At 42.0% G+C, this 15,967-nt stretch overlaps 2 protein-coding genes across 57 annotated transcripts in view; both read right to left on the reverse strand.

Annotated features, from left to right (window-relative positions):
* Positions 1–9,952, reverse strand: part of LOC100334356 (solute carrier organic anion transporter family member 1C1-like) — a 31,713-nt gene extending 21,761 nt beyond the window's left edge. The window contains exons 1-4 of one of the 7 annotated variants that reach the window (XR_015484027.1): positions 9,804–9,952; positions 8,178–8,306; positions 789–878; positions 534–675 (exon numbers count right to left, since the gene is read on the reverse strand). Coding sequence is in view for 3 of the 7 variants with exons in the window: in XM_087249912.1 (XP_087106038.1) it covers positions 534–675; positions 789–878; positions 8,178–8,261 (316 nt within the window). In the remaining 4 variants the exon portion in view is untranslated. Of the gene's footprint in view, positions 1–533; positions 676–788; positions 1,651–5,458; positions 6,197–7,933; positions 8,033–8,173; positions 8,740–9,803 lie in introns of those variants that run through there. The other 6 variants (XR_015484025.1, XM_087249915.1, XM_087249914.1 and 3 more) reach the window with 6 other exon arrangements.
* Positions 9,953–12,602: 2,650 nt separating this feature from the next.
* Positions 12,603–15,967, reverse strand: part of slco1f2 (solute carrier organic anion transporter family, member 1F2) — a 30,642-nt gene continuing 27,277 nt past the window's right edge. For 32 of the 50 annotated variants that reach the window (XM_087245640.1, XM_087245616.1, XM_087245618.1 and 29 more), the window contains 8 exons: positions 15,735–15,938; positions 15,481–15,645; positions 15,204–15,399; positions 14,952–15,117; positions 14,672–14,856; positions 14,422–14,486; positions 14,186–14,303; positions 12,603–14,104 (listed from right to left, as the gene is read on the reverse strand). In XM_087245640.1, the coding sequence (XP_087101766.1) occupies positions 13,933–14,104; positions 14,186–14,303; positions 14,422–14,486; positions 14,672–14,856; positions 14,952–15,117; positions 15,204–15,399; positions 15,481–15,645; positions 15,735–15,938 (1,271 nt within the window). In that variant the 3' untranslated portion in view covers positions 12,603–13,932. Of the gene's footprint in view, positions 14,105–14,185; positions 14,304–14,421; positions 14,487–14,572; positions 14,857–14,951; positions 15,118–15,203; positions 15,400–15,480; positions 15,646–15,734; positions 15,939–15,967 lie in introns of all 50 variants that reach the window. The other 18 variants (XR_015481673.1, XR_015481680.1, XR_015481675.1 and 15 more) reach the window with 2 other exon arrangements.

A 15,967-nucleotide genomic window follows, 5' to 3' on the forward strand; every position in this document is an offset into this window, starting at 1 on the left:
TTTGTAAATGAACCTGTGTGCGAACTGTCAGCCTGATCTCACGCAAAAAACGTAAGTATTTTACGTTTTGCCAGTTTAGTGACTAATTCGTACAAATTCGTATGAGTTTAGTCATACGAAGTTGTACGATTTTAAAAGGAGGCGTGGCACGTAAGTATTTTACGTTTTGCCAGTTTAGTGACTAATTCGTACAAATTCGTATGAGTTTAGTCATACGAAATTGTACGATTTTAAAAAGGAGGCGTGGCACCTAACCCCAACCGAGATTGGGGGATGAGCAAATCGTACTAAATTGTACAAATTAGATCGTACAAATTCATACGAATTAGCCACTAAATCCAAAAGTTACGAATTGCCGTGAGATTGCGTTGGAACTGTTGGGGAAGGGTGATGCAATGGGGAGTGCAAGAGATTCAGCTTTTCCTCTCAGTGCTGTGTTTACATTACCTAACCATATCAAGATATCAAATTTTCACATTTAAATTAACAACCTCTCGACTTTTGATACTTATTTACCCTCATATTCAACTCACCCATTTCAAAGCTGCCATCAATGATGCCAACGGTGGAGCTCGGGATCTCGAACCGCCTCTCAATCTGAGTGATGGTGCTTTTGCTGTAAGACCCCGTCAAGGTTTTAGAGAAGTAACAGAAGGCGAGTGCGCCGATAAAGATCTTTACAGGCACAAGGATGGAGAAACGATTATTATTATATAAACATTTACAGAAATAGTAATTATTTTTATTAAATCAAGTTTCAGCTAATAGTAGTTTCAGCCATATCTTGCCTTCAGCTTTTGAGAGCAGCATTTGGTTTGAGATGTTTTCTGATTTCTTCCTGAATATAGTATCCCATTTGTCCTTTCTTCCATGATGAACTATTGGTTAAGAAAGAAGAGAAAATCCGATGGAAAAAGACAAGTCTGAAAGTCAAACACTGAAAACCACAAATACCAAACTTCACTGGTGGATCCAGGGGTGTGGCCAGAGGGGCACTGGCCCCAGTTGAAATCTGCTTGACCCCTGTCAGTCTTTGCTGATTTATATGTAAACTTGGACATAAAGCTGCATTTAAATGCCTGAGGACAGTGGCGTAGCGAACAGGGGCCCCGCGTCGTCGCGATTTTCAATAATTGAAAATCCGGCAACCGCAATAATCAAACTCTTGGGAACAACTGTGGTCGGAACCAAAGTTCACTGGTCTGAACTCCTCTCAAGCGGTGGACTACTTCATTCTGATTGCTTGCCGCCGAACCGCGTTACAGCTCATACCATAAAGTTGACTTGATTTCAACTCTCCTCGACGCTCACACCCAAGACGCACCGCGCTGATCCTGTCACATCCGTCAGTGACCACCTGAGGGCGCTGTAGTGCACTAGGACTTGTAGGCACTGCAGCGTCCCAGTAAAGAACTACATTCTCATACATACCATGTGCACACACCGGAACACCTACACTGACCTGTCATCTCATCTGTTCTGTGTTACCGTTGATTATCTGGACTATATATTCAACCATTCCACCTTTGTTTGTCATCGCGTCGTTTGTCTACATTGTCTTTCTGGTCTTCCATGTCTCGCTTGTTCCTAGTGCCCCAGTAAGTCTTGTATTCATAGTTCGTTGTTACTGATCGCGTTTTTGTATTTTTGCTAAAGTCCCCTGCTGAAAAATCTAGCTTAAACCAGCCTAGGCTGGTTGGCTGGTTTTAGCTGGTCGACCAGGCTGGTTTTAGAGGGGTTTTGGCCATTTCCAGGCTGGTTTCCAGCCATTTCCAGCCTGGTCTTAGCTGGTCAGGCTGGGAGATAACCAGCTAAAACCAGCTTGACCAGCCTAGCCAAGCTGGGAGTCCAGCCAAAACCAGCTATATCCAGCTTAAACCAGGCTGATCAAGCTGGTTTTAGCTGAATTTGGCTGGTAATTTTCCAGCCTGACCAGCTAAGACCAGGCTGGAAATGGCTGGAAACCAGCCTGGAAATGGCCAAAACCCCTCTAAAACCAGCCTGGTCAACCAGCTAAAACCAGCCAACCAGCCTAGGCTGTTTAAGCTGGATTTTTCAGCAGGGTCTAGTTTGTAGTGTTTGTTTTGAGCCTTGTCTCTGTTTTAGTTTCTGGTTTTGTTGTTTGTTTGTTACTTTGTATTTTGATCACCTCATTGTTTCACTGTAAAGAAATATCTGCACTTGGATCCGCACCCTTTTGTTTTTGTTCCTGTTTTGATCATGCTAACGTGACAGATCCTCGCCACCGGTTCCTATTGAAAATTAATGACTTTTGGCTACTTTGACGCTCTCGACGGTTTGTGATCGCTCTTCAGTTTGTGAAGGCTTCCACCCCGCCTGCCTTCCCCGCTTCTCAATTTGTGATCACTTCCCCGCGTTGCCCCCCCCTTTATCAGGGGGCCCCGTCAGTGATCCCTGCAAGGGAGCCTCCGCATTTTGCGCTACGCCACTGCCTGTCGAACACTATATGATACTTTGACTTAAAAAGTAAAACTTTTACTTAACAGGGATTAGAACGGCTGCAATGCTGCTTGGTATGGTTTGTTTTTAAACAGAACAAAATTGGCAGTCACATTAAATGCGCCTCTGCAAAAAATGAAACATATCTCGGATGTAGCTATGTTTACAATGCATAAAACGTTCATATAAAACATACGTTTTTTTTTAATCGTTCACACGGCAACTCATTCAGTTTGGTTGAAAGAGACGCAGGACAAGTTCTTAACAAAATAAAAACGGAATATGTCGTATTTAACAATCTCAGACACTCAAAGGAAGGTTTTACATGATTTAAAGAATTACTAATCTGTGGTTGTTAAACTGGCCGATGAGGGAGGTTCAGTTGTTGTGATGGATATTAAAAATTAGGTCCCGCTTTATTTTGATGGTCAGTTTGTTGAATGTAGTTACATTGCATCTGCATGCCAACTGATTCTCATTAGATTATAAGTAGACTGTTATGCTGCGTTACACCAGATGCGGAACGCGCGTCAAGCGCGAGTGATTTACCTGTTAAGTCAATGCAAATGCACAAAGAGACATCTTGCGGGGCGAATGGCGCGATACACGCGACTGGCGTGGCGCGAGTTGAGCGTTTTGTACCATAGACGCGCGTTTCGCACGAATCACTTGAGTCCGAAAATCTGAACTTCAACGGACATTCGCGCCGCGTTAACCAATCAGGAGCTTGCTTTTGTGGGGGCGTGATTGTGACGTATCGCCTGTTGTCGGTGTCCCAGGGGAAATCCTCCAGCCGACACCGACAAGAAGTTCATCAAACTGGGCTTGGCTCAGTCAGAAGCACCGCTGAAAGTCTCCGTCATCCAGGTTCAGTTTCTGGAGGAGTCTATGAGCTCATAGAGCTGGGTGCACCTCTGAAAGGATGCAGTGGACTCAGACACTGCTCTAAACGTATCGATGCTGTTTTTCAGTCTTCATAAAGCACATAAACACTGTTATTTTCTTCATAAAATCCACGTTAGCCCTTTAGCTATGAAGCTAGAGTCACAGGGCAGACAGAAACCCTGCCCAACAAGTGAATCCGCGTCTGTTCTGAAGTGAATTTGACACGCGAATGAAGCGAGTAAACTCAAATGTTCACGTGGCTATTTACGTGCGAATAGCACGATTTATCCGCGCGTTCCGCGTCTGGTGTGAACACAGCATTAGGTAGGGGTTACTGTAAGTTGACATCAGTAGTGTGGTCCTTAAAAAAGGTGGTGTTGTCAGGGTTCTGGCATTCTGGTCTTGTAAATTCTTGTTTTGGTGGCAGAGTCCGAACACTAGCTCTGTCTAGTCCTGTCCTGTTGTGCTCGGCTCAAGTTTTCTTGGGTCGAGCACTTGTTTTGTCATTGTGTGCTTCTGTATGAGTGCCATTTGTGAATGCGCACGGTCGCTTGATGCGGGTGCGTGGGGTCCTTGCGTGTTTGCAGGTGCGCGCTCCTGTCCGGGTGTTCACATTCGTCTGTCAGCGTGGCGTTTCATTCCCAGCGTCTCGGTCCAGTTGGTTTCGGTTTTGTTTGGCGATGGGATGAAACATGCACTCTGCATGTGTGAGAGCACGGTAAGTGCTTTCATTCACCGTGTACTCGTGTCTTCCGTTCAGTCTTCTGTTTGTGTTGTGTTTGGCACATGGTGCGTGTTTACATGCACCACATGCTTGTCATGAACACGCGGTTAATGAGTTCTCTCATTGCCTGCGTGTTCTTGTCTTGTTTTACGTGAGCGCTTGTCTTGTGTTTTCTCTTTGTATCATGTGCACTCCCGTCTATCGTCTAGTCCCACCCTCCTTGTTAACCCATTATTAGTTTATCAGATTCAAATGATTAACACCTGTTTGTTCACCTGTCCCTGCTGAAATAAACAGCTTAAACTAGCCTAAGCTGGTCAGGCTAGTTTTAGCTGGTCACCCAAGATGGTTTCAGCTTGTTTCCCAGGCTGGTCATGGCTGGTTTGTCAGGCTGGTTTAAGAGGGGTTTTGGACACTTTTTAGGTGGTCTTAATTGGTTAATTTGGTCTTAGCTGGTCAAGCTGGTTTTAGCGGGTAAGGATGGTTTTAGAGGGGGTTTGGCCACTTTTTAGCTAGTCTTAACTGGTCAAGCTGGGTTTAGCTGGTCTAGCTAGTTTTAGCCGGTCAGGCTAGTTTTAGAGGGGTTTTGGCCACTTTTTAGCTAGTCTTAGTTGATAAGGTTGGTCTTAGCTGGTTTATAAGGGTTTTGGGCACTTTTTTGTTGGTCAGGTTGGTCTTAGCTGGTTTTAGTGGGTCAGGCTGGTTTTAGAGGGGTTTTGGTAACTTTGTAGCTGGTCTTAGTTGATCAGGCTGGTTTTAGCTTGTCAGGCTGGTCTTAGCTGGCTGGTTTTAGCTGGTCAAAACTAGCCTGGCCAGGCTGAGAGACCAGCTAAAACCAGCCTAGCCAGGCTGGGAAACCAGCAAAAACCAGCTTGACCAGGCTGAGAGACCAGCTAAAACCAGCCTGGTCAAATTGAGAGACCAGCTTGACCAGGATGGGAGACCAGCTAAAACGAGCTTGACCAGCCAAGCCAGGCTGGAAGACCAGCTAAAACCAGCTACTTCCAGCTAAACAGACAAGCCAACCAGCTTAGGCTGGTTTTAGCTGTTTTTTTAGAAGGGGTGTATTAATTGAATTCTGCTTTATATTCTCCTCATGTCTGCTGTCCTGTGACATGTCATCGTCTATTCTCCTCGTGTTCCTGCTTCAGTCTTGTCTCGCCAGCCCAGCTAAGTTTGTTTGTGTTTAGTAATGTTTTCCCCTTCGGGGTAGTTTGTTTTGCCTTTTTGTTTTGTTTGTACTTTATTATTAATAAAATCCATATTATTTTTTGCATTTGAGTCCTCGTTCCCTCATCCTTCCTGAATCGTGACAGGTGTACTATTACCTACCCAACCCAAATTTCACAAGTAGGCAAAGAAACACCAAAAGTCAATAGCCCCTTTCACACAGTGATAGCGGTAAATATATAGAAAATTTGCAGAACGACTTTACCGGTATATTTAAAAAAGCGCTGTTCACACAGGCGAGGACGTTACGGAATTTTTCCAGAAAAGACCGTTCACACATCAATTCCAAAATACCGGTAAATTGTGACATCATTCACCACAAATGAGCTTTAAACGGCTGCGCCTGAATTTGAAAACATTTGACTACATTACTAACTCTGTGGATGGATCAGTATTGTGAACAACTTCGATGAAAACGTATGGAGGATCACTTTCGCATGTCGAGATGTTCATAATATGTGAGTGTTTTGGCGCTCACAGGCTGTTTCGCAGGCACATCAATAAGCATCTTATCGATGATTATTTACACGGTTGGCATTAAGATGAACATATAAATGTTACCTGACCAATTTCTAGCAGCTAAACGCGTCTGGGAAAATATTCGAAGGCTTTTATTCTCATAAACCGCGCGGACGTAAATGCGTCTGACTTTTGTGATTGGCTAAAGCAGACGTCTCACGTCAGCACGTTCTAGACGTGGACGCGCTCTTTCCGGCAATCTTCCTTCTGCATTCACACAGCGCAGCATTCCGGCAAATTGCCGGTAATGTTACAACTTCTCTTTCTGGAAAATAGCCAGAACGAATTTACCGGTATTTTCAAAAAGGACCTGTTCACACATACACACCTTTCCGGAAAATTGCTGGTAATTTTTCAGAAAGGTCTGTATGTGTGAACGGGGCTAATGATTCTTTGATCCATTAGCAATATTTGAAGTCAGAATTATTAGCCCCTCCCCATTATTTACATAGAGATGAGATATTAAAACTATTATGTTAAAAATGTGTCAAAGAAATCTGCTCTACAGTAAACAGAAATTGGGGAAAATATAAACAGGGGAGCTAATAATTCTGACATTATATATATATATATATATATATATATATATATATATATATATATATATATATATATGTATGTATATATATATATATATATATATATGTATATGTATGTATATGTATGTATGTATATGTATGTATATATATGTATGTATATATATATGTATGTATATATATGTATGTGTATATATATATATATATATATATACGCACACACACACACACATACACACTGTACAAAAAATTATGTTTCAAGACAGCTACTGTATATCAAGTATTGTATGTTGTTAAACTATAAATTTAAAATATATATACATTTTTTAATCAGGAAAACAAAGCACACATTTTCAAAACCCGAATACTAGCCTATGCTCAATTACATCCACCCCCCCATGTATTAAATAAAACTGCCACTTTTTAAATTCGAAATGGCGTAAATATAAACGTATTGAAAGAAAAAAAACGTACAGGCTAATTTACAAATTTCTCCATCATTAATAGAAGTCATAATAGAAAACAATTTTTAACCAACACGTTTCACTCTGACGTCACTCGATATGCAGTTAAAATGATATGAGTGCATTCGCAGAGCGATTCTGTCACTGCGTTTAATCCTGCGCATGAATGTATTGTATGATTAAACGCCACATGCACTGCTATGTGTTCTATGTACATAATTAAGTGTGAAATAAACAGAGCAATATGTTCGTTAAGAGTTACATTTTCGCTGATGATGAGGGGAGCGCTGAGAGAACAGATCCGAATGAAATCCGAAATCCGAATGCTTCTCCATGACCCATTGGGGTACAAGTGCTTCTATAGCAGGGGTGGCCAACCCTGTTCCTGGAGATCGACCTTCCTGCAGATTTCAGTTGCAACCCATATCAAACACACCTGCCTGTAATTACCACGTGGTGTCCAGGTCCTAATTAATTGGTTCAGGTGTGTTGGATATGGGTAGCAACTGAAATCTGCAGGAAGGTCGATCTCCAGGAACAGGCTTGGCCGCCCCTGTTCTATAGCAAGGTACTGCAAATATGCAGATATTATATAAGCTAAAATGTCTGTTGAATGAGCAGTATCAGCAGATATTAAGCAGACAGTCTACTAATACTCAAATGGACCATCAAAATAAAGTGTTACCCTAAATTATGACCAAGAAGTTCAACTTCTGTGCTTTTATACTAAATTAAAAAGTGATCTACGTTACAAGGCTTTCTTCAAAGTGGTGATACAGGTATCAACGAATTTGACTTTTTAGAAGTTGACTATCCAATCATACTGGTTATATATATATATATATATATATATATATATATATATATATATATATATATATATATGTATTTATATATATATACAATATATATATATATATATATAGATCTTTATGTATATTATTTATATATATATATATATATATATATATATATATAATATACATAAAGATCTGGTCTAATTACATTTGATTGTTTTTTTGAGAGCTAAAGTTCTTTTGGTCCATTTCTATAGCAAAACGTTGCTGCATGAAACAAAACCCTGGTCATTTTTAGCCCTATATAGACATTATTACCGTATTGCGCTAATCCTGTGTCCTATGACGATGTCCTTACAACAGTCTCTAACTCTTCCCATGTGTCATTACGGAAATCCTCCTGATAATCTGTTAGCGCTAGCAACAATTGAATAATAACAAAGAACTGTGTGTTATACTTTGCACCCCATTTAAATTAACACCAAAATACATTCAAATATACAAATACACCACTGATTGTAAAAACTTGATCAGTGTTTTACGGTTTTATATTAGCACTCACATGTCCAGAGTCGTCTTCACATAACTGGTAATGTAGTTGTTGAAATTTCCCCAAAACCTCTGAAGCACCTTTCCATTTGCTCATAGGTGTTTTACTGATCTTTATGTAGCAATGAGAACTGCTTTAACCCTTTTGTTGTCCAAGGGGTGGAAAAACACATTTACATGCAGCAGGTTTTAAACAAGTAATTTAAATGATGCAAATTATAAAAAAAAATATGGAAATTTTTAGTTGCAAAATATAACGTATGGTATAAAGCAGGGGTGGCCAATCCTGTTCCTGGAGAGCCACCTTCCTGCAGATTTCAAGTGCTACCCATATCAAACACACCTGAACCAATTAATTAGGACCTGATCACTGCGTGATAATTACAGGCAGGTGTGTTTGATATGGGTAGCAACTGAAATCGGCAGGAAGGTCGATCTCCAGAAACAAGGATTGGCCAGCCCCGGTATAAAGGATGAGCTAAAATTCGATGTTTAAATAGGGGTAGGCTAAAAATAGATTGATCAGAGTTGCAAGGTTGATATTTTTGGGGATTCCGCTCATAGCGGTCATGTATGCATTATATAAATCCACCATTTTGAGTTGTCATCCCTGCTAAAAATTCCAGTTTTAACCAGCCTAGGCTGGTTGGCTGGTTTTAGCTGGTCAACCAGGCTGGTTTTAGAGGGGTTTTGGCCACTTCCAGGCTGGTTTCCAGCCATTTCCAACTTGGTCTTAGCTGGTCAGGCTAGAAAATGACCAGGTAAATCCAGCCAAAGCCAGCTTGACAAGCCTGGTTTAAGCTGGACATAGCTGGTTTTGGCTGGGCTCTAAGCCTGCTAGGCTGGTCAAGCTGGTTTTAGCCGGTCATTTCCAAGCCTAACCAGCTAAGACCAGGCTGGAAATGGCTGGAAACCAGCCTGGAAGTGGAAGTGGCCAGCCTGGTTGACCAGCTAAAACCAGCCAACCAGCCTAGGCTGGTTTAAGCTGGATTTTGCAGCAGGGATATCATGTTTTTTTTTTCACACAGCTAAAGATCCGCTTCATGGCGAAATCGATAGTGAAGGCAAACCATTCAAACAGATTCTGCTACCATTTGCTGTGCTTTTAGTGTAGAATGCTATTGGTGTGCTAAGAACAGGGGATGTCCAGACTCGGTCCTGGAGGGTAAAGTTTAGTCTCAACCCCAATCACACACACCTGGGCTAGCTAATCAAGCTCTTACTAGGCCAGGGGTGGGCAAACTCGGTCCTGGAGGGCCGGTGTCCTGCACAGTTTAGCTCCACCTCTAATCAAACACACCTGTTTGTAGATTTCTAGTGATCTTGAAGACACTGATCAGCTTGTTCAGGTGTGTCTGATTAGTGTTGGAGCTAAACTGTGGAGGTCACCGGCCCTCCAGGACCGAGATTGCCCATCCCTGTACTAGGCTTTCTAGAAACATCCTTGCAGGCAAGTTGGAGCTAAAATCTGCAGGACACCAACCCTCCAGGACCGAGTTTGGACACCCGTGACTAAAAACAATACAACATGAACAAACATTGTGAGAGTGAATCTGTCAAAATAATATAGTTGTCACTAAACTTTTCCATCGAAAAATCTGACATGACGTATTGCCCAATCGATCTGGTCAGGACTCACAGGTTATAATACTCTTGATCTTCACAATCAGTTAAAGCTAGTGATGGGTCATTCATGAACGATTCGTTTTTTTTTAAAACTGGAACTGCGAGTCCTCTCAGGGAGTGATTCGTTCATCTGTGCGTGCGCACATTTGTGCAGGTGGTATCGTTAATTTCAAGTCTTCATCACATTGGCAGAAGCCAATCATACGCGTTTAGAGCCGGAAAAAGAATTGATCCGCTCCCCTCTCGAGTCCTCTATCGGGTCTGAGTCACTCATTCATCACGGGCCAATCATGTGCGTTTAGAGCCGGAAAAAGAATTGAACCGCTCATCTCTCGACTCCTCTGGTTTGAGTCATTCTCTCACGTGATGAACGAACGATCATGGCTCATATCGGCTTAGACTGTGCATTGATTAAGATTATATGTGACTGTCAGTGTAACGTGAATGAACCCCTGACATTTGAAGACTTGAAGAGGTGAGCTGAGCAAACAGACAACAACACCTTCATAGACAAAAGAGCAGGTAAACATTGAATTATTATTTTCTTCTTCTTATATTCTAGTTATTACTTATTTGTCGTACAATCAACCTTTTAGGCTAGCTGTAGATGTGTTTGGAAGCAATTCGTAACTTCTTAATAATATTTTGGCAAATTGAACCACATGAACGAAATGACTCGAAAAAAGATTCGTTCATCTTGATGAACGAGACTCAAAAGATCCGAGTCAGTAAAATGATCTGAACTCCCCATCACTAGTTAAAAGCCTGATGCAAAGAGTTCTAGCTGCAAGCAGATTTAGCCACAGGGAGACGATGTTACGGTTATTTAAATTTGGTGAACTAATATCCACTCGATCCAGTTTATGCAAACACTTCACTGAAGTACAAAGTGAAACTATTCTTTTTCTTTCTGAAAGGGATAGCTCACCCAAACTCACTATTAACCTCAGTTGGATCCAAACCTTTATAGGTTTCTTCATCATGTTGAACACAAAAGAAGATATTTTCAGGAAAGCTGAAAATCTGTAACCACTGGCCTCCATAGTGGGAAGATGAATACTACGGTATTGAAAGTACATAAATACTTTTGCGTTCAGCAAAAGAAATAAAGTCAAACATGTTTGGAACATGTTAATGGTCAATAAATGATGACGTAATTTTCAGTTTTGAGTGAACTGTCTCTTACACTATAATCATTTCTGCGTGTGTCATAATAATAGTAAATATTCATTGTAGTGATGTGACGTTGTGTGCCGAGGCTTCGTAGCATGTATCAAAAAAAACGATACATCTCACAGTCAACCGAAGCTTGATTCGTTTTGCCATCATCACGTGATCAGTGACGTCGAAGCTTCATTTACGCTTATACCCAAGTGGCTGCTTCCATTTTTGATTCAAAGGTTTAAACACCCTCATGGGTTATTAAAGTGTATAGCAAGCGATTGGGCGTTGATTACATACATTTCAACGGTTTCAACGCACTGCAACAGTCCCACACACAAGTAATTAAACTAAAATACAATAGTCATTTATAGTAAAAAGGTTTTAAACCATACTAAAGTGTATTCACGTATTTTTTACAACCATCTTTAAAGAAAACCACTGCATATCGTAGTATAGTGTTTAGCGGAGACCAGCTGGCGAGTGCAGTCCGAAAGCTCCTCCTAGAGCAGGGGTCACCAATCCTGGTCCTGGAGGGCCGGTGTCCCTGCAGGGTTTAGGTCCAACTTGCCTCAACACACCTGCCTGGGTGTATCAAGTATACCATGTAAGACCTTGATTAGCTTGTTCAGGTGTGTTTGATTAGGGTTGGAGCTAAAATCTGCAGGACACCGGCCCTCCAGGAACAAGTTTGGTGACCACTGTCCTAGAGCATTCGCCTTTCATGCAGGAATCGCTGGTTCGATCCCTGTTTGGAACGGGACTAGTTGGAAAATGATAAATGTAAATACTTTAGAACACCTTGGATTTTACTACAGTAATCGGTGGTGTAATGTAACGTACCTTATGTGTAAAAAAATACAGTAATTGAGTAATTTATTTACATTACTGTTGTTGTATTACTACATGAATGAGTTGGTCAGTTGTGAACATTTGACACTGCAACACAGTGCTTTCACCAGAAGAGGTCCTCATCGAGCTCTGATTCCGAAAGCTTCGAGTGACGAACCTTTTTCCGATACAATCGAACGCTTCACTGGTTCAGGAAGCTTCATTTCACCATCACTAATCCATTAAGCGTTCACGTTATTTATCATAAACATAATTCAAATTATTACCCCAAAAAGTATTATCCAATTGCTGCAAGGTACAAAACCCTGGTTACTTTTTTTAGACCTTCATGGACATTCTTACCACCAGGGCCGGAGCAAGCTGAACTGCCGCTCTAGGCAAAGGACGATCATGCCCTCCTCAACCCGAAAGTGAAAATGGAAATGACCGGTTAGCAAATTGAAGTCGCGGACATACCTGAGAGCGCGGGTGTTGAGGGAGGTGTCGCGGACGCCATCCTCTCTATTCTTCCGCCCTAGGCACGGATATAACTGAGGCGGCGTGGGGTGAGGGAGGTGTCGCGGACATAACCGAGGACGCGGGTGTTGAGGGAGGTGTCGCGGACGCCGCCCTCTCTATTCTGTCGCCTATATGGACGCACCGGCCCTTTTTACCATACAATTCCAGCAGTAATCCTGTGTCTGATTATAGTTACCAGTGTTAACTTGCGTTGTCTGCTTACCTACTTGCCTGTATTATAGCACCTATAACATCCTCGAACTCTTCCAGTGTCAAGACACACAGCAGACAGACACTGGAATATAGTAAATGACAAGGTTTATTGAACAGATGAATCCAGGAAGTAGCAGTTAATGTAAACAAAGGTCTCGATAGAGCAGACAGAGAATCGAGGGAACTGAACCAAGCGAGATGATCGGGAGACGACTAAAGGTGCGAGTTTCAGAATTGACAGAGTGAATGCTGCGTACGCACAAAAACTTTGCGGACGCAAGGTTTCACTCTCACAATTACTCACGTTTGGATTTACTAACGATAAACAATGCTCCATGCCTTTTTGTGCGTGTCTGTTTTATTTCCATTGGCGACTCCTAGAGGCAGTTGTGTTAAATTGCTCTCTACAAAGTGTCTTTGAGCCGTGCAATGGCAGCTGTATGAGACGGGTTCATCTAGCAGGTATATAAGAATTGCCTTGCAACAGGAGGGAGCCCCGTGCTCAGGGCCGGAGTGGGACTCCTTTTCAGCCCTGGAGTTTCAAGCCTCAGACCGGCCCACCTCAGTTCACGACTGACTATATTAAAATAAGGTCATTTCCAAATAAGTTTCTAATAACACTCTCACGTCTTTTTTTGAGAAAACAGCTGCTTTAGAAATTCAAATGTTCAACAACCCTAACAGTATTATATGTCTTAACAATAAAAATGAAAACAAATTGCTCTAACGAGGATCAAACCCAGGTCTGCGGCGTCTTAACCTAACGTGCTAACCGCCGGACCACAACAGATGTCTACAGAAAGGAGACACAACTGAGTTTTATCATCATTAAAATACATGAAAAGAGAAGAGTTGCGGTAAAATAATGAATAAAAAGGCTGTGGTCAAGTAAATAAATACATTTAAAAAGTGTGACTGCTGAGAGCAACAGATTCTGGAGCTAGGGACACCGGCCCTCGCGGCCAAAAAACGGACCGGCCCACCGGGAATTCTCCCGGTCCTCCCGATTAGCCAATCCAGGCCTGCCCGTGCTCGAGGGTCTTATGAGCTCAGGGCTCTCTCCCGAGAGGGCATGCCAAACAAGCTTATAATCAATCATCAGCTAAGTGCAAACTCTTGAAAGTGATGTTGTTTCTTTTCAAGCTCAACCGAACTGCGCTCTGGCCCAACTCTTCCAAACTGGGCCAGCCAACCGGGCATTTGTCCGGCACAGGGGGACCGTTAAAAAGACCACTTCCCAAGGTTAAAGAAAAGCTCTTTGTTAAGAAGACATCCTGTGACCATATATAATAACATGACATTGCAGGAAATCAACATGCACAATTGAACAGTCCCTTTTTCTCTCACCTTCATTCATACATGTACATTGATACTAATGCAAAAACGTCAAACAAACTCAATTAAAGCACAACAGAACATTATTTAACAGTGTCCTCGTGTTCTGGATCATCGGATGGACCCCTTTGCATTTCCATGTCTTTGGAGATTTGTTTATCATTCTGCATTTTCCTCTTTATCCATATTGTGGCTATCCAAAGCAGGGAACAGGCCAATACTCGAAGGCAGTTGGTCAGTCCTTGAAAGAGGAACCTTATTGGGCCAATAATAGTTTAGTATGAATTAGTTTGATTATGTAGAACTGAACAGGGTAAAAACAATAGTTCAGCTCACCTGAACGTCTCAATGTCATAAATTCTGCAGGCACCCCTTCCACAAGATTTCCTCTGGCCCCATTTCAGACAGCTAGAGTCAACAAGAGCACCAAAGTAAATGGGAGCAGGAATACCACCTTTGAAAGAAAAGTTCAATCGCATTATAAACAATGCTGCACCAGGCCCGAATGGCGGTCTAAGACAAGAAAACATATACGTGAATATATTATACATTCCAAAACAACACAAACTCACCCAAAACTCTTATAGATAATAGTAACACTCCCACAGAGAGAGACTTCAGCTCGGGATCCACAATCCTGCAAGGACACGTTCTCAATACGCATCAATGTAGCTTTATATTTTAAACGGTCAAGTCACATTAGAAAATATTTAGGGTTCCTACCCTATAGATCAGGTCTATACGTTGTACTTTGGGCAAGCAAAATAATCTTATGTTGTTTGCCTAACAACATGCCCTTGTCAGTTTTTCTTTATATTATACCTCAGAGACATGGTGAAAAGGGGAACAGCGCCAAGACTGTACACAAAGAGGGCCAAAGACTGCAATCCCAGATAAAGGTACATCATTCTGTTGCAGTTGGGATTTTGTGAGCACTGTCCAAGAACTGCAGAGGAGTTGCCAACGCTCAGTCCCCAGCTCTGAATACACCTGCAGTCATGGAATGTCTGACAAAAACAAGACAAGAGAGAGGAAAATACACTTATATAAACATTTATTAAAGAATTGAATGAGATTAAAGATCGTTATTCACTGCATTCACCATATTCCGTCCTGCACCCTGGGTGGAACTGCAGCCCGCATGGCAAGGGGAGATGTAGGTCACTCCATTCTCTCCACACACTGGATCCCAATGGAGGTCTGGACACCCACAGTCAGCATTGCAAGGAGGGAGTACATCACTGGTTACACCTTGAACTTCAGTAGACCTGCCACATGAACAATTCCTTTCGTCAAATTGTTCTACACTTTACAGGTGATTTAAAAATGAATAGGCAGATAGAGATAATAGTACCCTTGATAGGGCACTGTAACCCCAGCGATATCTAGATTTTCACAGCTGAGAGCGAAGAAAGGTACGGTTAAAAACACTGTGGCGACTATGTTCAACAAATTCACTCTTGCGGATGCCAGCAGACCCCATTTAAACCTCTTCATCATCAACCCACTCAGGAAAACACCCAGAGCCACTGCCGGAACACATGTCACTCCTATGTACAGTGTACAAATATGCAACCAGTTAAAACAGACTGGAAATACAGGAAAATTCTAGTAACCATCACAGTTGTCACCTATCAGAAAGTTGGCTTTGGATGCACTTTGCCCAAACTGCTGTTCCAGATACTTTGGCGTGTACGTTACAAGTATGGCAAAGTCGTTGAATGCCACTATACTGTACGCCAGGTACAGAATGTAGATCTTATTGGTGAGCAGACGCTTAAAAGTTGGCGCAAAATCTAGAAAACAAGAAAATAGCACATTATTTAAACAATAAGAAAGTGTTTTTTACACTGTCAAAGGAGACGACTGTGTAATGTTGCCATACCTTTGACTATCTCTGTAAGGCTGGGGGTGGTTATGTGCTGTTGTGGGGTGTTGTCTAGCAGTGAGATTTGGGAGTTTTCAGGTAGAGCTTTTGGCAAGAACCAGAAAGGAAAAGCAGCGAGGAGAGTCAACAAGCCAGACACCACATAACCCAACCACCAAGCCCCAACCCAGCGAGAGTCCTGTGGTGTGATGGTCACGCTTTCTGAAAAGAGAATATGCAAATAAATATAT

Source organism: Danio rerio, chromosome 4, assembly GCF_052040795.2.
Source record: "Danio rerio strain M-AB ecotype USA chromosome 4, GRCz13ab, whole genome shotgun sequence".
Lineage (NCBI taxonomy): Eukaryota > Metazoa > Chordata > Actinopteri > Cypriniformes > Danionidae > Danio > Danio rerio.